This window comes from Danio aesculapii, chromosome 25 (genome assembly GCF_903798145.1).
Source record: "Danio aesculapii chromosome 25, fDanAes4.1, whole genome shotgun sequence".
Lineage (NCBI taxonomy): Eukaryota > Metazoa > Chordata > Actinopteri > Cypriniformes > Danionidae > Danio > Danio aesculapii.
Genome location: NC_079459.1, coordinates 35,295,921 through 35,322,933, shown reverse-complemented (window position 1 = coordinate 35,322,933; position 27,013 = coordinate 35,295,921). Strand labels below are relative to the sequence as shown.

Here is a 27,013-nt window from a genome sequence, read left to right as displayed (position 1 = left end):
ATGTCCACACCCCTTATCTGAGTGAGTTTTGCATAATAGCTCCCCTTTAAATGACAGACACATTCATTTCTCTCAGTGTGTGTGTGTGTGTGTGTGTGTGTTTCTCCACTTCCACAGCTCTGCCGCAGTGTTTGTGTTGGTTCTCCATCAACACACACACACAATAGTGATAGCGTTAACGAAGAGAGTCACTCGTGTGGATGAAGCACTTGGCTAATGCTAGCTTTGATGTTAGCCTGTTCTTTAGTGTTTGAGTGTGTGTGTGTGTGTGTGTGTGTTGTGTGTATTATATGCAGCAGGAGCTTTTGTGGCTTTGGCTTCAGTCTTAGCTAAACGTGGACCCACCCGCTAATTGCTAATTACAGGTCTGTGCGCAGCGGCTGGACTCTTCAGACCGGAGATCATGTCCAACATCTGAGGGCCAAATAATCATCACACACTCATTAGAAATCAGATTAAATTAGGGCGGCACGGTGGCTCAGTGGTTAGCACAGCAAGAAGGTCACTGGTTTGAGTCCCTGCTGGACTAGTTGGCGTTTCTGTGTGGAGTTTGCATGTCCTCCCCTTATTGGCGTGGGTTTCCCCCACAGCCCAAACACATATAGGGGAATTGACAAACTAAATTGGCCGTAGTGTATGAGTGTGTGTGTGTGTGTGTTAATGAGTGTGTATGGGTGTTTCCCAGTACTGGGTTGCAGCTGGAAGGGCATCTGCTGTGTAAAACATATGCTGGAATAGTTGGCGGTTCATTCCGCTGTGGCGGCCTCTGATGAATAAGGGACTAAGCTGAAGGAAAATGAATGAATGAATGTTAGCTGTGTGTTGTTAAATAAATAGATGTGTGTGTGTGTGTGTGTGTGTATAGTGTTAGTTCTTCAATTATGATCAAGTGTTCATGTTATAATGCTAGCGGACTCCACAGAATGTTGATTTGTAGGATTACATTATAATTTGTTATGATTATTATTAATTATTGAGTAATATCTTGTTGTGAAAGTGCAGTGTTGGAGTAATATATCTATACAAAACATCACAGCGTTTAATCTAATTATGTATTTAAACTATTCATTTGGTTTATAACTGTCAAAATATGATAATTTTTTTTAGAAATAAATGATTAAAAGTTGTTTTTCAGACAAAAATATGAAATATTAGACGATGTGAATGTTACAACTTCTTATTACAGTTACACTTTGTCTTATTATACTTCATTTGTTTATGATACTGTACAATTTGAAGATAAGCCCTTATTTAAAATTAGGGTTTGGTAAACACTACACAAAATATTTAAAGAAATTTCATATTTTAACTTTTTTAAAATCGCAATTTTTCACATTTTTTATATATATAATTTCAAACACATTTCATTTATAAAAGTATTTAATTTGGAGATACATTTTCATATTCAACGTTAATAAAATATTATATGTTGTCTAAATATATTTAAAAATAACCTCAAATGATCAACACTGATAGTCTGTAGCTGAGATTATATTTCAATTATTGTGGTGTCTTATTATATTCAATTATTATAGTATCTATTACAGAGTCTTTTACACATTTAAAGACATCGAACAGCAGCTGATGATAAAATTACAGTAATCCATATACAGTGAACACATCAGTTTATTTCCTGGGAATAATTCATATCAGCTGCTGTCTGGGCGTTCACTGCCTTTCTACACCTTCCTTTCTTCATGTGTTCAATACATCTTCCCTGCATCATTTTATTTTATTACACAGAAACTTCTTTGTAATAATTCGATTTGTTTTCTTTGCATATATGGATTTCTTTAGTAGTTATCAACATCTGGAGAAAATTTCAAGTCAGCGGCACCTGAATTATGTATTCTGAGAAAAATTTTGACGTGTTACATGTTGTCTTATTGAATAAATATGTACTGCATTTTCTTTAAGATATTGTACAATTTGAAGATAAATCCTTATTTAAAAATTGAATAAAGGTAAATATTAGACAAATTATTAGAAAATGTTCATCTTTTAACTTGTTTTATTGTTAATAAAATATTATGTTTTGTCTAAGTATGTTTAAAAATAAAACTTTTTTATTTAGACAAAAAATAAATAAATAAATAAATAAATAAATAAATAAATATATATATATATATATATATATATATATATATATATATATATATATATATATATATATATATATATATATATATATATATATATATATGTTAATATTTGTTAAAATCTCAATTTAGAAACCACAAATGATCAACACTGATAGTCTGTAGCTGAGATTATATTTCAATTATTGTGGTGTCTTATTATATTCAATTATTATAGTATCTATTACAGTGTCTTTTACACATTTAAAGACATCGAACAGTAGCTGATGATAAAATTACAGTAATCCATATACAGTGGAGGGAAATATGTATTGAACACATCAGGGTTTTTCCTAGGAATAATTCATATCTGCTGCTGTCTGGGCGTTCACTGCCTTTCTACACCTTCCTTTCTTCATGTGTTCAGTGCTTTTTACTTCTTACACAGAACTTCACTTGTAAACTAATTAGATTTGTTTTCTCTGCATATATGGATGTCTTTGGTTGTTACCAACATCTGGGGAAAATTTTTAAGTCAACGGCACCTTTATAAATATGTTTTCTGAGAAAAATGCTGACGTTCAATACTTATTTTCCTCGCTGTAAGACAATATCAGCTTGTATGACTAACGTTCAACACTGACTGACTAAAAACTAAATGCACTGCCATTGAATAACTCCTCTGCTGGAACATCTCAGATATAATAGAGAATTAATTTGTGCTCCAAATGCAGCTTTAAATAACGTCCACGGGACAAAAATTTATGTCCCATAAACTCCACAAGAGATTTTGGGCTACCAAACTGGGAATGCATGCAGCTCAACCCAACATTTTTTGGAAAAGCTTTTACATCAATGTCACAACTCGCAAAAAAAAAGTGAGCAGCTAACAGTAAACCGGACCACCGATTCTCCAGTGGTGTGATTTTTGGCCTCTCTTTGCGTTTTTACCCCCCAAAACCTGATTGTTTGTGTTATGAGCTGCATATTAAGAGTGACCAGTGTATTTGTGCACATAATATTTATACAGTGAAGGTTTCAGCCGCCCGCTGCTGGAAACAGTCCGCTTGCGGGACGATTATTTTCCCCAGTCATCACCACGGATTACGCGAGGCATCTCACAATGGGCTCTACTGTGTGTGTGGTGATTAGCGTGTTAGCATGTCGTCAGTGAGAGAAAGATGATCCGCCATCATTAGCAGATACTCAGCGCTTCAGATTGTGCGCTGTTCCCCCATCAGGGGCCTGTACTATGCAGCCGGATTAAGAATTCTTTGGTTTAGTTTGCACCAATCCTAGAGTTTTTGGTACCACAAAGGTAGCTTGACTTTAATCACTATTTGTTGCCATGGTAACTTATGCTGCATGGCTAACCTGTTCCAGGCCAGGATATGTTCTGGTTATGTTTAGATTATGTTGCTTTTTTAGGTTATTTGCTATTTACTGTATATGTTCAGGTTATGTTCAGATTTTGTTCTATGTTCTGGTTATATTGTTTATGTTTTGGTTATGTTCAGATTATGTTTTATTTATGGATTTGTGTTATGTGTTCAGCTTATGTTCTGGTTTTGTTCAGGTTATGTTCTGTTTGTGGGTTCAGGTCATGTGCTCAGGTTAAGTTTCAGTTTAGTTTGCACCAATCCTGGGTTTTTGGTACCACGAAGGTAGCTTGGATATAATCCCTATTTGTTGCTAATGTAGCCAATGCTGCATGGCTAACCTGTTCCGAGCAGCATATGTTCAGGTTATATTCTGTTTTTTAGGTTATGTTCTGGTTATATGTTCAGGTTTTGTTCTTTTTATGTTCTGCTTATGCTCAGGTTATACTGTTTATGTTTTGGTTGTGTTCAGGTTGTGTTCTATTTATGGGTTCGTGTTATGTGTAAAACTTATCTTCTGGTTATGTTCTTTCTAAAGTAATTTTCTATTTATAGTCTGGTTTTGTTCTGTTTATGTTTTGGTTATGTTCTGTTTATGGGTTCAGGTTATGTTGTGGTTATGTGCTCAGGTTAAGTTTCGGTTTTGTTTGCACCAAACTTTTTGGTTTCACAAATGTAAGCATAGTTTAAATCACAATTTGTTGCCATTCTATCTTATGCTGCATGGCTAACCTGTTCTGGTTATGTTGTTTTTCTAGGTTATTTTGTGGTTATAAGTTCAGATTTTGTTCTATATTCTGTTTATGTTCAGGGTTTGTACTCTTTATGTTCTGGTTATGCCCAGGTTATATTGTTTATGTTTTGGTTATGTTCAGGCTATGTTCTATTTATGGGTTTGTGTTATGTTGTGATTATGTGTTCAGGGTATCTCTTGGTAATGCCCATTTTTGGTTATTTTCTGGTTATGTTCATTTTATATTTTGGTTTTGTTCTGTTTATGTTTTGGTTATGTTCTGTTTATGGGTTAAGGTTATGTTGTGCTTATGTGCTCAGGTTAAGTAGGTTATTTTCTGGTTATATGTTCTGGTTATCTTCTCATAATGTTCTTCTTTTAGGTTAACATCTGGTTATGTGTTCTGGTTATGTTTAGATTTTGTTCTCTGTTGTGTTTATGTCCAGGTTTTGATTACTTTATGCTCTGGTTATGCTCACATTATATTTTGTTTATTTTTTGGCTATGTTCTATTTGTGGGTTCAGGTTATGTTGTGGTTATGTGCACAGGTTAAGTTTCAGTTTAGTTTGTACCAATCCTGGGTTTTTGGTACCACAAAGATAGCTTGTCTCTAATCACTACAATTGTTCTGTTTATGTTCAGGTTATTTTCTATTTATGTTTTGGTTATGTTCTGGTTAAATGTTAAGGTTATGTTCAACATATATGTTTAGGCTACTGATGTCCTGCCTTCATTTGCACACCCTCATGATCTCAGTAGGAAAGCCTGAGTTACACACAAAGCTGATGATCAGCTTCATGGTACCAACAAAGCCTGACTGCACATGTTTGGTTTGTCAACTTGAAACTAATACAGCAATCCGGAGTTTGTTAAGCCAGCATTATGATACAGGCCCCAGATTATATTGTTCCTCTATCAGATGGTGTTATTATGTGTTATTCCTCTAGCAGGCCGCGGGTGGACCGAGCTGATATCATCCGCTGTGTCAAGTCCTGCCAGCACAATGACATCTCCTGTGTGCTCAATCCCATCCTGTCCACCTCGCACACTGCCATCTCTCTACCCACCTTCAGAGAGTTCAACAAACCAGAAGGTACAGTCACAGTACACACCTCACCGACTACACACACACTACTCTACAGTGTTGGGGAAAGTTAGTCTTGAAAGCAATGCATTACAATATTAAGTTACTCCCCTTAAACTAAGTAACTAGTTGCATTACGTAGCTACTTTTTATGGTAAATAATGCGTTACATTACTTTTGAGTGACTTTTTCTTACCCGGCTTACCAGGGTTTTTTGTTATTTAGTAGATGAGCTCTGCAATTGACAAGGCTCTGTATAACATACACTTTCGTTTTACTTTAAAACATATAAAAAAATAATGATGTTATCTCAGGGCTCGACAATAAGGACTGCCCGATGGTCTGGGGCCAGCATGCGAGACACTCGGGACAGCAGACAGCATGGTTACTGGCTCAATTGGGCCAGTTCTGCCTTGTTACTAAAGTTTAATTTGGCTGCAACTGTTTGTCTATTGTGTGCAAATACAGTCTTAGGGTGTTTTCACACCTAGAAGTTTGTTTCTGAACCGGTCTCGTTTGCCCTGTTGGCGCAGTTCGTTTGGTGTGTGTGAATCCCGCAATCGCACTCGGATTCGTGCCAAATCAATCAGTCCGAGATCCTCTGAATGAGGTGGTCTCAGCTCGATTGCAACAAACTCTGGGGCGGATCAATTGTAGTGAGAAAGCAAAACGATCCAACATACTAACAAACCAGGCTACATCACAGTGTATTATGTTGTTGAAAATTCTGTTGTTGAGAACTTTTAAACTGATGTTATTATGAGGAAGAAAATTAAACCATAATGATAAATAGAATTATAAACAGTTTTCTGATGGATTGATGATAACTGGATGGGTGTCTGTCTGCCCCACTGCGTAGCTTTACATGGACACAGGAAAATTAAGACCTGTTTAAATTGCTTTAAGACCTACAAGATAATATTCCAATGAATTTAAGACCCTGCAGAAACCCTGGGAGCCAGTTCTCAAGTGTGAATTTCTGTGTAATCTTTGTCTCTGGTTTGTTTTTATGCATAGATTGAAACAGCAGACAGAGATACAGAACAACAATGACATGTCGAACAGTATACTCCAATAGAATGACAAATGGAACGACTGATAGAATAATAGAATGACATCTATAATGATGCAATGATAAACAGAACACAACAAAGACACAATAGTGACAACACAAGGCAAAACTAGTCATAAAATGACAGGCAGAAAGACAGAAGCGTGAATTTTGCGCAATCTTTTGTTTACGCACACACACACAGCAGGGATTAAGAAACCCAATAATCTATTGACAACCGTGGCTCCAAGAACAACAAAACAATGGCAATCAGCGAGCCAAACATCAGGCCTTAATTCAGCGCGAGCATCTCAGAACCACACAGCGTCAAAGAGGCTCCTAATAAAAATGGTTCGTTTTTTCCAGAAATCGTATTCCTGCGATCCCCCACACCTTCCCATCTCCCTCACATGGAGTCCCCGGAGATCGTCTATGACATCCTTGAAGGAAACATCCAGAATTCCTTCGACATAATCAAGCGTCTGGATCACGGGATGATCGTGGGTGAGTGTCACTGTGAATCTAACAATGCCAGCGGTCCGCAGACCGAGCCCTGTGGCATCCCTGTCTGGAAATCCCATTCAAATCGAGTGGTTTTCTGACCTAATTTCCCATTACGAAAGATTCTCCTCGTTTAATTATTTATTTTTTTAAACAAACCAAATGCATATGTGTCTCTTTGCGGGAGCAGGAATCTGCACGGAGAGGTTTATTCAGGCTAACTCATTCCGACAGTGTGATTTCAGGCCTGCCGAGTCTACAGCATTTTTTCGGCTGTGTTTGAAGACCCTCGTCCATGTGTTGTTCATCCCATGTTTTTCCTTCGCTATAAGCATGTGGCCTTGTTTCCCCACTTTTGTGGCATGACCGACTTTAATGTGTTCTCTGTCTGTTTTTCCAGGACACTCTGAAAAGCTCACACAGAGGGGTTTTTTTTCAGTGTCCAGACGGTTATTGTTGGTGCGCTTTCACACAAAGGTTATTGGGAAGACCATAGAAATGAAGTTTATAGAAATGTGGGTGAGACTGATGAGAACCATGCTCTGCTTGACGTCCCTTGAAGTGATATTAAAATCAAATTCAATCATAGATTATGTAAGATGGGGTGAAACGTCTACAACCGTACCGCAAAATAATCAGCAGCTATGAACTTTGAAATCAATCAAGGTCGAGGAAAGTTTATTGCCGTTCAGTCGTGTGTTTATGTAGACAAAACGGTTTCTCTTCAGGCTTTGGTGATTATATATGTCAGATTAATGAATTTTTAGCATCGTGACTATAAAAGACTCTGGACTTTAGACACCTTTAATATGATTACATGCAATGTGCAACAGCATACTGCAATTTATAACAGATTTAAATTTATACATACGTAGTTGATTAATCAGGGGTGCATTTCCGAAAACTATCGTTAGCCGAGTAAGGTCGCAAGTTCCGTCGTTACAAACATAGTTTCAAGAGTTCCCACTTAGATATGCTTGGCGTATAAAGCAGGTTTGGCATGCTGTCCCGGGAGAGAACCCTGAGCTCGGAGATATTTGAGCCCAGGGCTCCCGCCCGGTCGATAAGCATATCAGGAGATCCGAGATCAGGTCGGTCTCGAGAGCTCCCCTTTTAGAAAAGGGAGGAAAAGGAGGAGATGGGGTGGAAGGGGGGATTCTTCCAAACGAAGATAAAACATTAGGGAGAAAATGATCCATTTGTAGTAAACTAGGATCACTCTGATTGGATTATTACTGATTACAGATGAGTGGCCAGACGTGCTCAATCATATCACGTGCTCCTCTCGAAATAGGTTTATGAAACTTCACTTGTTGATTTGGCGTTTCCCAAATCCATCGTTCCAACGAACATTCACAAACTGTGTCGCAAACTTGTACGCTTGCAACTACACCTCTAGAGCTGTAGTTAGAAGCAGAGTTCCTGGTAGTGTTCTATTCCGAGTTATCCCCCCTATGCCCTATTCCTTTCCAACGTTCCAACATTTCAACTCCGAATGATTTTAAAAAAGATTAACGTCATCTCTCTTACGTGTAATTTGCTTTCAAAGTATTTTTTCACAGTTCAGTTTGAGCAATCTTCACACTGACAATTGCGTTCCCTTCGTAGTGCACTTGGAAAACATTTATGGCATTTTGAATGCATCCGTGGCTCATGACGAAAGCTGTAGGTGACCTATTATTTAAAATAAGAATTTACGTTACATTTCCAAAGCTGGTGAAAACAAAAATATATAGCATACGATAACGGTTTTAATTTACAGTAGGTTATTTATTAGGAAATGTATCTGTACTGTATATGACATGGGCTATATTGGTAAGAACATTTCTGCAGTGGTTTGAATGGGTCAAATTGTAAAAGTGGACTTTACTTTTTTTTTTAAATAACTATCCTACTTAATAATAATTGCTCTTTTGGATTGAGATATGGTGACTGTGGAGGCCATTTGAGTAGTGAACTCATTATCATGTTCAGGAAACCAGTCTGAGATGATTCACGCTTTATGACATGGTGCTGGAAGTAGCCATCAGAAGATGGAGACACTGTGGTCATTAAGGGATGAACACGATGCTCAATTGGTACTAATGGACCCAAAGTGTGCCAAGAAAATATCCCCCACACCATTACACCACCAGCACCAGCCTGAACTGATTAGCAATTTTGCATTTCAATTAATATGGAAAGCGAGTGCATGTTTTTCCCAAAACTAATATTGGAATTTTTTTTAAATGCGTGTGCGTATAAAACAATATAATTTGCACAAAAAGGTTATGTTTTTTTTCTCTAAAGAAGTTGTTACTCCGCCCCATTTAGAGTGTCATTATGGATGTTTACGTTATAACGTGGTTCAAGCAATGGATCTACGACAAAGCAACTACGGTTTAGGGAACCACTCGTCACTACATCAGTCTTTTCCCAAATGATACATCGCACTATGATAGTTCAGCCACGAGTTATGTCGTTATTTGGGAAACACACGCCAGTATGTTAATGCATTAGTTACATTAGACTTCTATTTATATTATTCCTACACCATTGTAGTATTTAAAAATATTTAAGAAATTTAGTTTAGTAGATTTCAGCCAATTTTACAATTTGTAACTACAGTGGTCCCTCATTATTCCCTCAAAAAACTTGCATACATTACAGCACTTCAGAGTCACAGTGCTAGCGATCGAAGACTTATGTAAATTAAGCAGGCTGAACGCATTCTGTACTATACAGGAGACACGGCACGGAGGAGACTGATTGACAATGGTCTACAGCCAATGAGGACGCAGAACACAATGTAATGGAGAATAAAAGCATGTCAAATTGCATGAAAAAAATCAGCGAATCTGCGAGGCCACGAAAAGTAAACCGCGTAATAGCGAGGGACCTTTGTATATAAGAATACTGTCCTATTTAGCTTCATTTTATTTAAATGTTAGTTTTAATTATTTTTCCATCTAAATAAAAATAAAAATGAGCTCCATTTCAATTGGCCCAAAACAACAACAAAAAAAAATTAAACAAAAAATTAAACTAATTCTACATTCTAACATCTGAATAATCAAGAGTAACATTAATTTATAAATTTTAAAAATTATTATTTACTAAAGTAAATTTGCTAAATTTACTTTACCAAATGAATAAGATTCATTAGAATAAACATAAATATAAATTATATTAATAATTCTTAGTTTAAGATATTTATTTAGGGCTGCAACTAACGATTATTTTGATAATCGATTAATCTGCCGATTATTTTTTAGATTAATTGATTTTTTTCTTTTTTTAAAGCATTCATTTCCATCGGCGCCAATAGCCTAGTGGTTAAGTGCGGTGACATATAGCACCATGGTGCTCATGGCGACCTGAGTTTGATTCCCAGCTCGAGGTCCTTTGCTGACCCTTCCCCTCTCTCTGCTCCCAATACTTTCCTGTCTGTAACCTCCACTGTTCTATCCCAATAAAGGTGAAAACCCCCCCCAAAATTTATTCAAAAAATTTATTTATTCAAAAAAGCTCATCCCTGAACGTTTAATAATAATAATAAAATTAATAATAATAATAATAAAATAAAAAATGAAGTAGTTTTGTCCTGTTTTCAATCCAAATATCTAAATATTTTTAAATCATGGTACATACTAGACAAATGAAATAGCATAAGAAATTGTCTTGTTTTCTGAAGAAAAAACACCTTAAGATTAGGTGATTGTTTGCTTAAAACAAGTTAAATTATTTGTGAATTGGGTAAGAAAAATCATCTTAATGAGATATAATCTCAAACAGAAGTTTTACCAGCTCACATAAACGTGTAAGTGATCGTGATCTATAACGTGAGATGGTCGTCGCCATGTTTACTAGCAGCCGCGCGTTTGCCTCATTGATAAAAAGCAGAACACACAGGATTCAGCATGTAAATTCACCAGTTACTCCCTAAATACATGCAAGTAAGTGGCTGGTGAACTTTGAGAAGAGTAGATTCAACTTTAGAGTTACTTTCACTATGTGTAATGTGTATCTGATATGAATGAAACACATCGGCAAATTATATTTGAATGGATCGTTAGACTTCCTTGTGTGTTTTATGAACTCTAATGTATTGTTTCACTAGTACGTGTGTGTATTTACATGTCTAAAACATAAAATTAGCAATAGGTGGTTAAAAGGCTGCATAATTGTGATAGTAAGACATGTCCTTCTCAGCGGGGTTAAGTTGGTTTTGTTTTCGAAAAAAGAAGCCCTTTTCCGACGGTCCCTTTCTGAGAGCTCTGCTCAGCGCGAGCTCTCTCTGCCTCAGTGCCAGACGCCGCGCCAAAGCTTAGTTTGATTTTCTCAGTTGCCGCTCTAAAGGTAAACGAGCTAACGCTAACTTGTGACGCTTGTCAAGCTGGATAACAAGTAAAACATCAGCACCAGGGACTTTACGCTCCTCACTTCAGAACTGAACAAAAGTAGGACCCTGCTGTTGAACTCTCTTCCTCCTCATCCCCGTCCATGAGGCACAGAACTCTGTATAAGTGCGCGAGAGAGACCGTGTTCACTCTGCTCCGCGCTGAACTGAAGTGTTTTATAATAATCAAACGTCCCTGTGTCAAATCGATTTTGAAATTCGTTGCCAATGCTTTTAGTAATCGATTTTTATTGATTTAATCGATTCGTTGTGGCAGCCCTATACTTATTGTATCATTTCTGTGTGGAGTTTGCATGTTCTCCCCGTGTTGGCGTGGGTTTCCTCCGGGTGCTCCGGTTTCCCCCACAAGTCCAAACACATGCGCTTTAGGGGAATTGTTGAACTAAATTAGCTGTAGTGTATGAGTGTGTATGGGTATTTCCCAGCTGGAAGGGCATCCGCTGCGTAAAACATATACTGTAATAATTGGCGGTTCATTCCGCTGTGGTCGAAGGAAAGTCAAAGGAAAATGAATGAATGAATTTTACAGAAGGTTTTGTCTTGAACCAGTATTTGACCAATTACCAACAATGCTGGTTAGAAAAATAAATCAATCTAAATTCTTGTTTGTTCTCATGTTAAAATCTTTATTTAATTTACCACACAATGGCGCCTGAACATGAAAGTTGAGTGTGACTGAGATGAAACGCATTATAATGAAAGCCTGAAGAGTGTAATTGGCGCAGACGTCATGGGTAGTTTCCCCTCCTAGCCCAAAAGAATAGACTTCCTAAATCACCATAACACAAAAGAGCCACAAACAACTGGCAGCGCTGGCGACGGCAGACACTCGCGGTCGCGTGCATGACATCATCACGTCTGCATGTGTGTGTGTTTGTCTGGCCTGGCACCAGCGCTGTTGGTTTTACACCACATCAAAGCATTTCCGAGAGCCACCTCTTTCTGTTCCTACAGTCCTCCTTACACTGAAGAGCCTCATACAGATGAAGTCTACATTATTGGCCCTCCTGTGAATTTGTTTTTCTTTCTCAAATAATTCTCAAATGATGTTTAACAGAGCAAGGAATTTTCTACAGCATTTCCTACATTATTTTTTCTTCAGGAGAAAGTCTTATTGGTTTTATTTTGACTATTAGTTATTAAAACTATTATGTTAAGAAAATCTTATTATAGTTAGTAGCAGCCAGCAAGTAAAGTGGTTCAACCAGCGAAAATAACACATAATTTATCAATTTAAAGATTTTAGGCTAATTTATTGATCCATATCGATTTGGCAGGCAATTTACCATGCATATCTATAGTCACAATGCATGGTCTAAACATTTGCAAATATGATGTAAAAAAACAAATATGCTTCTCTGCATTTCTGTGCAAGTAGTTCAGTAAAACAAACTGCAATAATGACTGTTTTCAAACAAGTTTCCGCTATCTGTAATTGGTCAGACATGTATTGAAACTACACAACAACTCATAACCAGGGCTAATCAGAATCTTTTGCTAATTCTGCGCAGAGCAATCAAAGCTGGAAGTCCATTCAAGCTAAAACCCAAGATTGGCGCAAACTAAACTGAAACTTATCTGGCTAACCAAATCGGGCTTTATGGTACAGACCCCAGCTTTCCACCATCTGTAATTGGTCAAAAAAGTCTTAAAACTACAGCCATGCCACTTATAAATGGGTGACTGATTTAATATACAGTTGAAATCAAAATTATTCACCCTCCTGTGATTTTTTCTTTACTTTTTCAAATATTTTCCAAATGATGTTTAACAGAGCAAGGAATTTTCTACAGTATTTCCGATAATATTTTTTCTTCTGGAGAAAGTCTTATTGGTTTTATTCTGACTATTAGTTATTAAAACTTTTATGTTTAGAAAATCTTATTTCCGTTAAGAGCAGCAAGCATGTGACGTGTTTAAACCAGCGAAAATAACACATAATTTATAAATTTAAAGATTTTAGACTAGTTTATCGGTCGATATAGATTTGGCAGGCAATATACCATGCATATCTATACACACAACGCATGGTCTAAAAGTTTGCAGGTATGATGTATAAAAACAAATATGCTTCTCTGCAAGTAGTTCAGTAAAACGTTCTGCAGTAATGACTGTTTCCAAACAGGTATCTGTAATCGGTCAGACATGTATTGAAACTGTACAACAGCTCATAACCAGAGCCAGACAGAATTTGTGGACATTTTTGCTGCATAGAGCGCTACCTAAATTTGATTGTAATCAAAGCTAAACCCAATATTGCTGCAAACTGAACTGAATCTTATCTGGCTAACCAGCTGATCCAGCTTCATGGTACAGGCCCCAGCTTTTTACTATTTGCAATTGGTCAAAAAGGTTCTAAAACTACAGCCATGGGACTAAAAATTCAATTCAACATCATGCTCACTACAATGAACTTATTAAAGCTGAACAGCAGTTACACTAAAAACATGTATTTTTATTAAATAATTTGAGAAAACAATGTATTACCATTAAACATGAAGTTTAAGATGCTATAAATAGATGCATTGAAAAGGCGTTCTTCACAGTGAAACTCCCGTTTGTTTTGGAGCGGCTTTGGCCAACATTCAGATGCACAGAGATGTTAGGAGTGAAAACTCAGACGTGTCTATGGAGATTCTCCTCAAAGCATCAGCGGTTTTGTGTTTGTTTTTAGCAGGCAGGTTGACTTAAGGTGGTGCTCAACACTACATCGTCAACATTTCAAGAGGACAAGAGAGAGTCTCTGAAACACTCCATGGCTCACTTTCAAGTGGGCAGTCTACACCTTTTACTTAGTAACCATACATTTTTCCTTCACTACTTTAAGTACGGTTTCCAGGTATAGGCAAACTAGGCAGCCACCAGCCACAGGGGCGCCAATAGAAGTGTTGCTAATACAACTTTCTTGCCATATAAATATTAATCAATAAGTTTTTTTTTTATTTTATTTGTATATATATATATATATATATATATATATATATATATATATATATATATATATATATATATATATATATATATAAACATTTTTGCAGATCCTTTGCTCAGTGTTTTTGTAGCACCCTTTTGATCTAATACAGTCTTTTTGAGAAAGATGCAACATGTTTTTCACTCCTGGATTTGGGGATCCTCTGCCTTTCCTCCTTCCAGATCCTCTCCAGTTCTGTCAGGTTGGATGGTAAATGTTGGTGGACAGCTATTTTTACGTCTCTCCAGAGATGCTCAATTGAGTTTAAGTCAGTACTCTGGCTGAGCCATTCAAAAACAGTTACGGATTGTTGTGAACGTTACTCCTTTGTTATTTTAGCTGTGTGCTTAGGGTCAGTCTTGTTGGAAGGTTAACCTTCAGCTCAGTCTGAGGTCCTGAGCACTCTAGAGAAGGTTTTCGTCCAGGATATTCCTGTACTTGGCCGTATTCATCTTTCCCTCGATTAAAACCAGTCGCCCTGTCGCTGCAGTTGAAAAACACCCCCACAGCAGGATTCTGCCACCCCCATGCTTCACTGTTGGGACTGTATTGGACAGGTGATGAGCAGCGTCTGTTTCTCCACACGTGAAGTTTAGTTATAAACAAATTTCGAGAGGATCTTGTGCTTATGATTGCTAGCGGCTGGATCCGCATTATCACATTCTAAATGCACCAATCAGACGACTCCTAAGCTACTACAAATACCCTGGGTTACGTACCACCGCTATCTTCGTTTTGAAGAATCCCCCCATCCACCCCTCCTCCTCCTTCTTCCTAGATGGGTGACACGGTGGCCCAGTGCTTAGTACTGTTTGCCTCACAGCAAGAATGTCTCTGGTTCTAGGCTTTACCAAACCAGCAGACATTTCTGTGCGGAGTTTGCATTTTCTCCCCGTGCTCATGTGGGTTTCCCCCGGGTTTCCCGGTTTCCTCCCACCGTCCAAAAAACATGCAACATAAGTTAATTGACTAATCCAAACCGGCACTATAGACCTGCTCCTAGTAATGGTTATCTCTCAAGAGCAATCACTGGCTGTTCATTGGTTATTACAGCGGGGGAGTTCTCGAGATCTACCTGAGCTCAAACTCCCTTCTCGCCTTGCAACGGGAGGGAGACCCGGGCTCGAGGATCTTATGAGCTCAGGGCTCTCTCCCGGGACAGCATGCCAAACAAGCTTATAATTAATCATCAGCTAAGTGTGAACTCTTGAAATACCACTTAGAAAGTTCCATCTTGGTCTCATCAGACCAGAGAATCTTATTTCTCACCATCTTAGAGTCCTTCAGGCGAGCGTTCATGTCTCTTGCACTGAGGAGAGGTTTCCATCGGCCCACTCTGCCATAAAGCCCCGACTAGTGGAGGGCTGCAGTGATGGTTGACTTTTTACAACTTTCTCCCATCTCCTGACTGTATCTCTGGAGCTCAGCCACAGTGATCTTTGGGTTCTTCTTTACCTCTCTTACTAAGGCTCTTCTGCCCTGCTCGGCCGGACGGCCAGCTCTAGGAAGGGTTCTGGTTGTCCCAAGCATCTTCCATTCAGGGATTTTGGAGGCCACTGTGCTCTTAGGAACCTTAAGTGCAGCAGAAAGGTTTCTGTAACCTTGGCTAGATCTGTGCCTTGCCACAATTCTGTCTCTGAGCTCTTCAGGCAGTTCCTTTGACCTCATGATTTTCATTTGCTCTGACATGCATTGTGAGCTGTAAGCTCTTATATAGACATGGGTGTGGCTTTCCTGATCAAGTCCAATCAGTATAATCAAACACAGCTGGACTCAAATGAAGGTGTAGAATTATCTCAAGGATGATCAGAAGAAATGGACAGCACTATGAGCGTCACAGCAAAGAGTCCGAATACTTAGGACCATGTGATATTTCAGTTGTTCTTTTTTAATAAATCTGCAAAATCGTCAACAATTCTGTGTCAGAATGTACATTTTCTGTCAATATGTGCTGCTGTGTGGACATTGAGGAAAAAATGAACTTAAATGATTTTAGCAAATGGCTGCAATATAACAGGGTGAAAAATGTAAGAGGGTCTGAATACTTTCCGTACCCACTCCATGGATAAAAAGTTTAGCACTTTCTCACAAAAATGATCAACCAAAGGACACTTCCTTAAAAAGGACTGTCTTAGAACAGATACTTTTACTCTGTTTACACTTTATTTTTCGGCTGGTAATGCTACTTTCTACTTAAGCAAGGTTTTTCAGTACTCTTTCCAGCACTGGTGTGGTCTGAGCGACTGTGACTCGAGCTTCAGTCTGTTTTATCAACGCTCTCCTTGTTGAAATGAGGATGAATTCCTGGACTCGCACATGATGATGTCTGGATTTCTGACATTTAGGCCTGGAATAGCACAGACAAGCATTAGCATGAGGAATGTACCGATATCCGCGGTAGAAATCAAACGCAGTGGCTTCGTTTTCTTTCGAGGGGCTCTTAGTTTGGCTCCACCTCACGCCGGATTAAAAAAAAGGATGAAAACTGAAACATCTGCTAGGGGGATATGCACCTGTGGTTAGCAAACAGTCCAATGATGCAATATTTGAGCATGGTGAAGTTAGCGCTGCGCGGCAGAGACATGCTGTCTGTGATCAGGTATGTGACGTTGGCTGCGGATGCAGATTTTCACACACAGCAGAGGAATTTTAGTGAAGTGTGTCAGAAATATAGACGCTGCGGATGGATGAGGCTTTGCTGTGCATTACCCGCTACATCGCTAGCGTTTAGCAGGGAAGTTCTGTGAATTTAGGTGAGGAGTTTTGAAGTGAGGTTGTTGTAGTTATTATAACAATATTTTGAATTTATTCTCATAATTAAATTTTTTTCTCGTAATACAATGGTGTAGGCCTACTAAGAGTTTTTAAAATGTTTAAACAAATATTTAATTACAGACTTTATAATATTTTGACTATTCTCAAAACAATTTTACTTTATTCTCATAATATTTTGACTTAATTCTTGAAACATTAGCTGAATCAAGTGAACTTTTCTTGTCATCTCAACATGCATCAATCAAACGGACTAAAAATATTAACTTAAACTTTTCAAACTTAAAAAAATATAGTTGAAACCTAAATATATATGTAACAGTTCAAGGAAAGATTGATGATATATTAAATGTCCACCTCTTACAATCAAAAATGTAACTTTAAAGTTATGAACATGAACCAAAATAATGTCAATAATGCTATATTTTAAAGGACCAATCATTTTTGTCATTTAACACAATATAAATATATTAAAAAAAAATAATAATAAAAAAAAAAATATATATATAAGCAAGTATTTTACAGTACTTTAAAAATACTCAAAAATGTCTGTCAGTGTTTTCAAACTATTATATTTGATTGACCAAAGTCACACAAGTGACAATTTCACATCTGTCACATCCATAATGGAAAAATGTCACATCCATAACGACAATTTTTCCTTATAAATGCAAAAATGTCAAATAAAATGAATTCAATTATTTTTGTTTTATAGTGAGCCAACTCTGTTCCTTTTGATTAACATTATTTCTTTTGGGTTGTGCAGTTTAATTCACAGAATTTCTACAAAATATGTTGTACACTGTAAACTCAGCCTGATCTCACGAGAAAACGTAAGTATTTTACGTTTTGTCAGTTTAGTGGCTAATTCGCACGAATTCGTAAAAGTTCAGTCGTACGAAATTATACGATTTTAAAAAGGAGGCGTGGCACCTAACCCCACCCCTAAACCCAACCGTCATTGGGGGATGAGCAAATTGTACGAAAATGTACGAATTAGATTGTACGAATTCATACGAATTAGCCACTAAATCAAAAAGTTACGAATTGCCGTGAGATTGTGTTGGTAAACTCGCAGACTTTTCACATCCATGGCGCATGTTTATTTTCCTCATTTAAAATATAAAAAATGTTTACAGATGGATATTTTCTGCTCATATAACTGTGGTTAGTTGTTTTGCAAAATATAAACAGATGTTTCAATATAATGTTAATGGACATCTATGTGAATTTATGTTTTGAGTTTTTACTGCAAATGTCACATCCATAACGCTGGAATTGCTCATATATATATATATATATATATATATATATATATATATATATATATATATATATATATATATATATATATATATATATGCAACAGAAATATATATATATATTTTTTTTTTTATTTACTTAATATATATTAAAATAATACTAATTTAAATATTGCTCTTTTATTTTTAAATTGTAACAGATATGACAAATTAAGAATACTCCTTTAAAACAAGCTGAAAGAACATAATTCTTGAGATTTTTTGGGACAACTTAATAGTTTTAAGGGCAGCACGATATTGGAAAAATCGAACATTGAGACATTGTTTTTATTCTGCGATATATATTGCGATATGAATACAATTTCACTAGATGACATGAATAACTATTTGGAAAGAACTCATAATTTTAGATTGACCGGGCTAATTCTGTATAAGAGTGCATAAAATATAATAAATCTACAATCAATAAAGAAAACCATTTAATAAAGATAAAAATACAAAGTAAATGAACAGCGTTTTATTGTTTATCGTCTCTGAAGAGTCAAACTGTATTCAGCTATACAGTAATCGAACAATCAAACGTAAAATAATACTGTAGAGTCTTTGTTTTATAAACGATTCAATAAAATTGTTATTAACTTGTCAAAGTTAGTTCTTATGTCTGAATGCTTTTAAAACCCTCACACGGTCGATCAATTATAATCCAGACTCAACTACTCGCGATGTGACTATCGTGAATGATCACATTGCGACAGTGATGCTGGAACAATATATTGTGCAGCCCTAATAGTTTAATGTTCAGTCCACTTACATTTGTTATTTGTGTTGGAATACCATGAATGAATTGTGTGGAAATAATGAATGAATGTATATTCGGTGATTTCCATTACAACATATTGAGCTTATTCTTCAGGTACGAGCGGGCGCAATCGTTTTGGCTCGAGACTTACGCTTTCATTCACTTCCATTGATTTTTAGACATCAAAAACAGCTGGTTCTGCTGCTTGATGCTGCAAACTGATATTGTCTTATTACATGATTCTTCATTTTATGTATAGTCGTCAACACACTTATTTGTAGAGCAAGTAGTTTATTATTCTTAGTCATTTCTCCCAAACTGAATCGGAAGTTCGCAAAAACACATCACAGAATAAGTTCAATAGCATTCAGCGATACCTGCTGTAAAAACACTGGGCTTTTCAATAGAGGTACGACTGAAACAAACATTCCAGCTTGAGTCCGACTACCGGACCGCAATGATTCATTGCTAATTGAGCTTGAGACACCAAACCACACGGAGAGAGCAAGCAGAAGTCAAGTGCTCTTTGCAGTTGTTTAGGGATATTTGGATAACGCAGCCACGCTTCCCAACAGCACCACACTGGGGGTGACTCTACCCAGAGATAAACCCTTGCCATTTATGCTGATGTGGGGGCCGACTGACTTTCCTGCACAAGCCATCAGCTAGCATGTCATTATCCAATAGTGTGGTTGGAGCTACTCATTCCTCGCATTTGTCCCTCGTGTTAAACCTGCCCGTTTTGGATGCTGTCATACATTTCCTTTCATTGCCGGAGTGACCAGAAAACCAGAAATTGCACTGTTTACATGTAAACCTTCAATATCGCATCCCGTGCAGCCATTGAGGATGACGAATGGCTGCTGGCATCGACGCGGCTTTGTTTTGTGGCAAGTGTGTACATGAATAACATGTGCTTAACTCAAGCTATTTGAAGTCTTCTTGCTCTTTAATGGCATTTGGAGATGAGCGTAGGAACGCTTTTGCGCAGCGTCGTGGCTTTGGGGAAGCGACCGCAGACACATTCAGCAGTTAGTCTTTAACATAAGCAACGCTGGATGACTTTAAACTTCCTCAAACTATTTGTGCACACCGTGTAACTAGGGATGTGCGATGCTGAAAAAACAATGATATTTCAGTATTTATTTTTAGAGGTTATAGATTTGTGGGGTTATTTTTTTGTGCACACGCACGCTTGTGTTGGCCCACAATGAATAAATAAATATGTTTTTAAAGTACCCAGTAGGTGGCGACAAATCTCTGTCTTAATGATTGATTATTCAATTGATTTGTTCAAAACTCCTGATTCATTTATAAATGCAAGTCTTCATTAGTAATCAGATTCAAATGATTGTTATTCATTCTAAAATACATCCAGAAAAGATAGTGCAGTGTTGCTATATTGAAATTGTGCAAACAAAACAGAGAACATTTATTTATTAATACGTTTATAAATATAAGTGGTGGGGGAAAATATCAATTCAGTATTGTTTCTTGATATTTTCTGCGGCAATATTATATCGATACATGGACGGCCATGGTTTCCGCTACATTCATTCTTCCATGGCGGGGCGCCACACCAAAATTGATCCCACCACGGCTTCATTACAGCTTCTCATTCAAACATTCAGTCCTGTTTTTTTTTTTAAATAGCGGGTGATAATCGCACCAAAGCATATTAAAGGGTGAGTGAATTATAACAGTCCGAACTTTTCTGTAATAGTAGTAGTGATGTGCGTCATTTGTTTAACCCTTTAAGATTACGTGCTGACTGACAGGTGCGTGATGCGTGAGGCCAGCAAACACGACGTATAGCCGTTTCACTTTACTTCAGGATGCATTAATACCGCTCTGTAGGTCTATTGGAAACATTCGTAAATATTCCTTGCAAATAAATGTTGGAGACGTACTCGTTACATAAACGCACTAAATCACACTTCAGCAGCGTTTATTTGAGAGCGCACAAGAAGATCTGCGTACTCTTGAAGCGGCTTATATTTGAGGGGGCGTGCAAGAAGTTTTGTGCACGAGCAGAGGAAATCGGCGCGCAAGTGAAGAGATTCGCATGCTCATAGGCTATTACATAAATGCAATCTCGACTTCTAATACTGCGCTCACGACATTTGTCATTGAAATAATGCCACAGGTAGTTGGTAGATCTGTGTAAAAAAAAAAGCCTGCCGCCACAGCTGGAAAAAAGTCATGACTTTATACCTCCTCAAACAATTTGTGCAAACCGTGTAACTAGGGATGTGCGATACAATACTGACAAAAAAAATTATCTCAGTATTGGGGGGGGGGGTTTATAGTTTTGTGCGTGTGTGTGTGTGCGCGCTTGTAGGCCCACAATTAATAAATAAGTATGGTTTTAAAGTACCCAGTAGGTGGCGACAAATCTCTGTCTTAATGATTGATAATTCAGTTCATTTGTTCAAAACTCCTGATTCATTTAGAAATGTATGTCTTTATACGTGAATTGCTGAATTAAAATTAAAATAAATCCAGAAAAGAGTGCAGTGTTGCTACATTGAAATTATGCAAACAAAATAGACAACAATTATTTAATAATACATTTATAAATATAAGGGGTGGGGAAAATATCGATTCAGTATTGTTTTGTGATATTTTCTGTGGCAATATTATATTTATGCATGGACAGCCATATCCATACATCTCCAATATTTTAATATACTATTTATAATATAATCACTTTATTTACAGCCCACTAGATGATGGTGTTAAACTTTAACAAAAACAATGCTGGATGACTTCAAACTTCAAACTGGATGACTTTCTTCAAACAAAAAAGAGATATGCTATTCTAATAAAATAATTACGTCTCTTTTTGAGGGGGAGGTGAGGGTTAAGGTAACGATAATAAAGACATTTTTGGCATGTGTTTCTTTCTTTTGTGGGCTGCCATAAATAGATATGACACAGAAATGACCAGTAGGTGGCGACAAATCTCTGTCAATCAATTCAAGCGATTTGTTTAAAACTCATGATTCATTTACATACTAAGCAAGTTAGTCTTTACAAATGCATCAATGAAGCACAGACTCAAATTAATTGTGATTTGTTGAAATCAGATTTAAAAAAAACAGCACAGAGTTGCTACAGTATATTGGAATTATTGAAATAAATACATAACATTAAATAACAAAGGTTGTTCATATATATATAATATATATGAATATTTTCTGTGGCAATATTATATCTATACTACATGGACAGCCATATCCATATATCACCAATGTTTTATATATGATATAATCAGTTTAATTTAAAGTCCACTAGATGGTGGTGTTAAACAGATTTTTTTCCAGTGAGCAGGGCTCGTATATATATATATATTACACATTAACATTAATATATATATATATATATATATATATATATATATATATATATATATATATATACACATACATACATACACACACACACACTCTAAACTCTAAGGTGTTTCTCTGAAGTAGTTTAAAGTTTCTCTGAAGTAAAGCATAATTTTTATTTTATTCTATAAACTAATGACCTTTCTATCAAATGTAAACTAAAAAGTCTCCTTTTTTTTTAAATAAAATATGTAATAATTAAAGAAACAACATAAAAAAAGTTTCAGATATGTTTATGTTTTAACTTCAGAATGTAGAAAAACAAAACTATGTTTCTTTAAAAATATGACCTTGATTTTCAATCACAGCTGACAAAAATCCATTATAAAATCCTCAAATCCATACATAATAAATCCAGTAAATGCAGAGAAACTAAGAATTTTCATGCTGTCTTTAATTTTTTCCACAGATATCTGGCTTTATAGATGTTTGCAGAGGTTTTACTCTTTTTTTCTCCCTCCATCATTGACCATACAGTGATGTGGTCTGGTAGATTACCACCATCGAGTGACATTTGACTTTACCAACACAATGCTTTACATGAATCACATCAGGCTATGGTACTGTTACAAACTTTTTCAAGCATAAAACCACGTAAATGTCATTTAAGGGCAGAATATATAAATGTGAATTACTCATTTTGAAGCCTTTAAGCTCTGAAATAAAAACCCATTCCAGCTTTGCCAACCTAAATAAATGAAAGGAACATTTTCTCCTTTAAATGAACTTGGTCTACATCTTCAGAGACGCTAGCAAACCTATTTTTGTGATTGTGGAAGGACTGATTATTAAATAGCAAATCAAGAGCCACTCTTACAATAATGAATATAGGGTGTTGCTGTCTGACTAGATGTTTTTAGGACTTACAGAATTATTTTGTCATAGTTTTACTTACCCTCGTGTCACGTCTGAGCTGCTTATTTCCATAAAGGATGAAGATGGGCTCAATAAACACTCCACAACAACAAAATGCCATTATTTTACTGTAAGACTTTTAAGTAAACCGAGAGCAACCTGCGTTTATTGTTTACCAATAACAAACAACAATAATAAATCGAAGCTAATAATTTGGCGCACTTAAAATCAATACCAAATGCGATTGGCGCGTGTGGGTCACGTGAGCAAACATGACGCAGCACGTTTTAAATCCTAACCGCAAAATGGAAGTTTCATTATTGGACGATCTATTTCTGATATATATACACATTACAAAATGGTAAGTAAATTTAATACCATTAATCTCAGATTAGAGACTAACAATGCTGTACAGGTCAGAAAAGTGTAATTAACATTTACATGTTTTAAGAATTTAATCTACAAATCATTAAATACCCTTAAATATGAATGCTGTGATTTTAAATATATATATATATATATATATATATATATATATATATATATATATATATATATATATATATATATATATATATATATATATATTTTTTTTTATATATATATATATATATATATATATATATATATATATATATATATATATATATATATATATATATGTATATATATATATATATATATATGTGTGTGTATATATATATATATATATATATATATATATATATATATGTATATATGTTTATATATATATATATATATATATATATATATATATATATATATATATATATATATATATATATATATATATATATATATATAGTGTATTTAGGACCTATTCAAGCCAATTAGAAAATGTTTGCTATTTATTGTTCATGTATGTTTATTAAAAGTCACACTCTTAATTATACGCCTAATTTTCATGTGCTGAAAAGTTCACTTAAGTGAATCAGTGAACTGAATCAAAAGATTTGAACATGTTACATTTGCCATTTATTATTCACGTTTGTATATTAAAATGAAAACCAACCCCACATTAAAACTGAAAGGATATAAGTTAAAATCTGATTTATTTATTCGGCTTCTTCACAACAAAACCTCATTTGCTGAAAAGTAACGTGATTCAATCAACTGAATCAAAAGAATTGCACGTTGCTCTTGCCATTTATTAATGTATGTTTATTAATATTCATACTTAACCTGCATTAAAAACTGAAAGGATATTAGTCAAAAATCTGGTTTATTTATTCACCTTATCAAAAACCTCATTTGCTGAAAAGTAACATGATTCAATCAACTGAATCAAAAGATTTGCACATTACTGTTGCCATTTATTATTCACACGTTTATTAAAAATTAAGTATTCAGTATTAAAGTTAATACTTAACCTACAGTAAAAACTGAAAGGATATTAGCCAAAATCTGGTGTATTTCTTCACTTTCTTCACAACAAAACCTCATTTGCTGAAAAGTAACATGATTCAATCAACTGAATCAAAATATTCGCACATTATTGTTGCCATTTATTATTCACATATGTTTATTAAAAATTAAGTATTCAGTATTAAAAGTAATCAGTATTAAAGTTAATACTAAACCAACATTAAATTCTGAAAGTATATTAGCCAAAATCTGGTTTATTTCTTCACTTTCTTCACAACTAAACCTCATTTGCTGAAAAGTCACATGATTCAATCAACTGAATCAAAATATTTGAATATGTTACTCTTTCCATTTATTATTCACGTATATTTCTAAAAATTAAAAGCAAACCTACATTAAAAACTGAATGGATATCAGTTAAAATCTGATTTATTTATTCGGCTTCTTCACGACAAAATCTCATTTGCTGAAAAGTAACATGATTCAATCAACTGAATCAAAATATTCGCACATTACTGTTGCCATTTATTATTCACATATGTTTATTAAAAATTAAGTATTCAGTATTAAAAGTAATCAGTATTAAAGTTAATACTAAACCAACATTAAATTTTGAAAGGATATAAGCCAAAATCTGGTTTATTTATTCACCTTCTTCACAACAAAACCTCATTTGCTATAACGTGATTCAATCAACTGAATCAAAAGATTCACACAGGTTTTGAAGCTTTATGAATCTGTTTTGTTTTATTGCTTGCATTAGACAGATTTCAACATCAATTCACAGCCTTTATGAGACATGTTAAGCAGATCAATTAATCAAAGTGAGACACAGAAACAGGATGAAACCAAATTACAGCTTTGACTCACTAAAGTGACTTTAGTTCTGGCATGAGATGAGGCGCTGACAGTCCTGCACAAACCCAGTGTCTCCGTCTCCTTCATTTATTCACTTTGAGAAGATTTTCCAGCATTTTGGTCTCATTTAGTCGATGCCAGGCCCGTAATGGAGGATGTCTCGCGTCCTTTGGGAAAATGCTGTTTTCTTTGTTTCTGTAACAATGAGCGTCGCATCCATCATCTCAATGGAGCTTTAGTATGTGCTGCGTCTTTTGAATCGCTCCATAACGGCTGTGAATTATTTTTATTTTCATAAACTTTGTGTCGGTTACGTTACCGCAACTTAATAGAGGCCCAGACATAATTATGACAATGTTTTGTCTCTGCAAAAGACAAAAGATCCATAATTTTAAACTTCAGAGAACGCTTTCAAGCCAAAACATTAACTAGGGACAGACACGAGTACTAAAATGCAGATGTTAATGTTTGGCCAAACCATGGCGTCGTTTATCTTGTGTTTTTTAGGTTCCTGTTTCTTTCAGATGGCTGTATAAACTGTTGTTCTGCCACGACAGCCGTTGATCTGAAAGAGAAATGTTGGCTCTTTTTTTTAGCTGCAGATATTCACTGCAATTTGTACTTGTATGAACTGCAGTTTTAATGAATTGGATGGTGTGCAACAAGCATTAGGACTCATCATAAATTCAGTTCAGAGTATATTGAAGTAAACCAAATTGAATCCAAATTCATTGTTTACTAATAAAAAGTGACTAATTTGGCACACTTAAGGCTAATGCTGCAGTCACACTAGAGTTTGAGCATGCGAAATTCTGTTGTACGGCGCTGTGAAAAGGGGCGGGGTTTAAAATGTTGATTAGACATTTAAAAAGCGAGTGATTGGTCCATATTTTACATTTCTGTCCAGCGAGGTCATGTTTTGATCTTCGATTGGTCTCACACAGTCACGTGATGCGAATTCGCAAGTCAGAGTTCACCAAGCTTGAACTTTGCTACGCTGCGAACTGCGAAACTTGTTGTACGATCTTGCGTTTCCGGTCTGCCGTATTCGCATGCGTATGAATGGAAGTTTATGGGGTAAAAAGTCCAGTGTGACTGTGGCTTAATTGCGATCGGCACAATTGGTCTTGAGTCACGTGACCAGCTAATGATGCAGCAAATTTGCATAAACTGTACTTGCTTGTACAGTCTGGTAACTCCATGCTGACCATTAGGATTATGGTTGGACCTTCATGTTTACGTATTTTTCCCTAGATATTGTGCATTTCCAGTTGAATTACTGTAAGAATTCCTATGAAATTGTCAGTTTGTAAGAAGTTTACATAACATGAGCAACTTGCATTTGGACTAACACACAATCATGGCAATTTGTTTCATCTTCATAGACGTTAGCAAACCTATTTTTGGGATTATGGAAGGACTAATTATTAATTAGCAAATCAAAAGTCGCTCTTACAATACTAAATGTAAGATATTACTGTAATACTAG

The 27,013-nt window shown here is 35.8% G+C and overlaps 1 protein-coding gene across 2 annotated transcripts in view; it reads left to right on the top strand.

The window, feature by feature from the left end:
- The window catches only part of fbln1 (fibulin 1), a 73,141-nt gene that overhangs the window by 43,016 nt on the left and 3,112 nt on the right, over positions 1-27,013 (top strand). Inside the window, exons 15-16 of one of the 2 annotated variants that reach the window (XM_056451388.1) lie at positions 5,142-5,284; positions 6,693-6,830. In XM_056451388.1, coding sequence (XP_056307363.1) covers positions 5,142-5,284; positions 6,693-6,830 — 281 coding nt within the window. Of the gene's footprint in view, positions 1-5,138; positions 5,285-6,692; positions 6,831-27,013 lie in introns of both variants that reach the window. The other variant, XM_056451387.1, reaches the window with a different exon arrangement.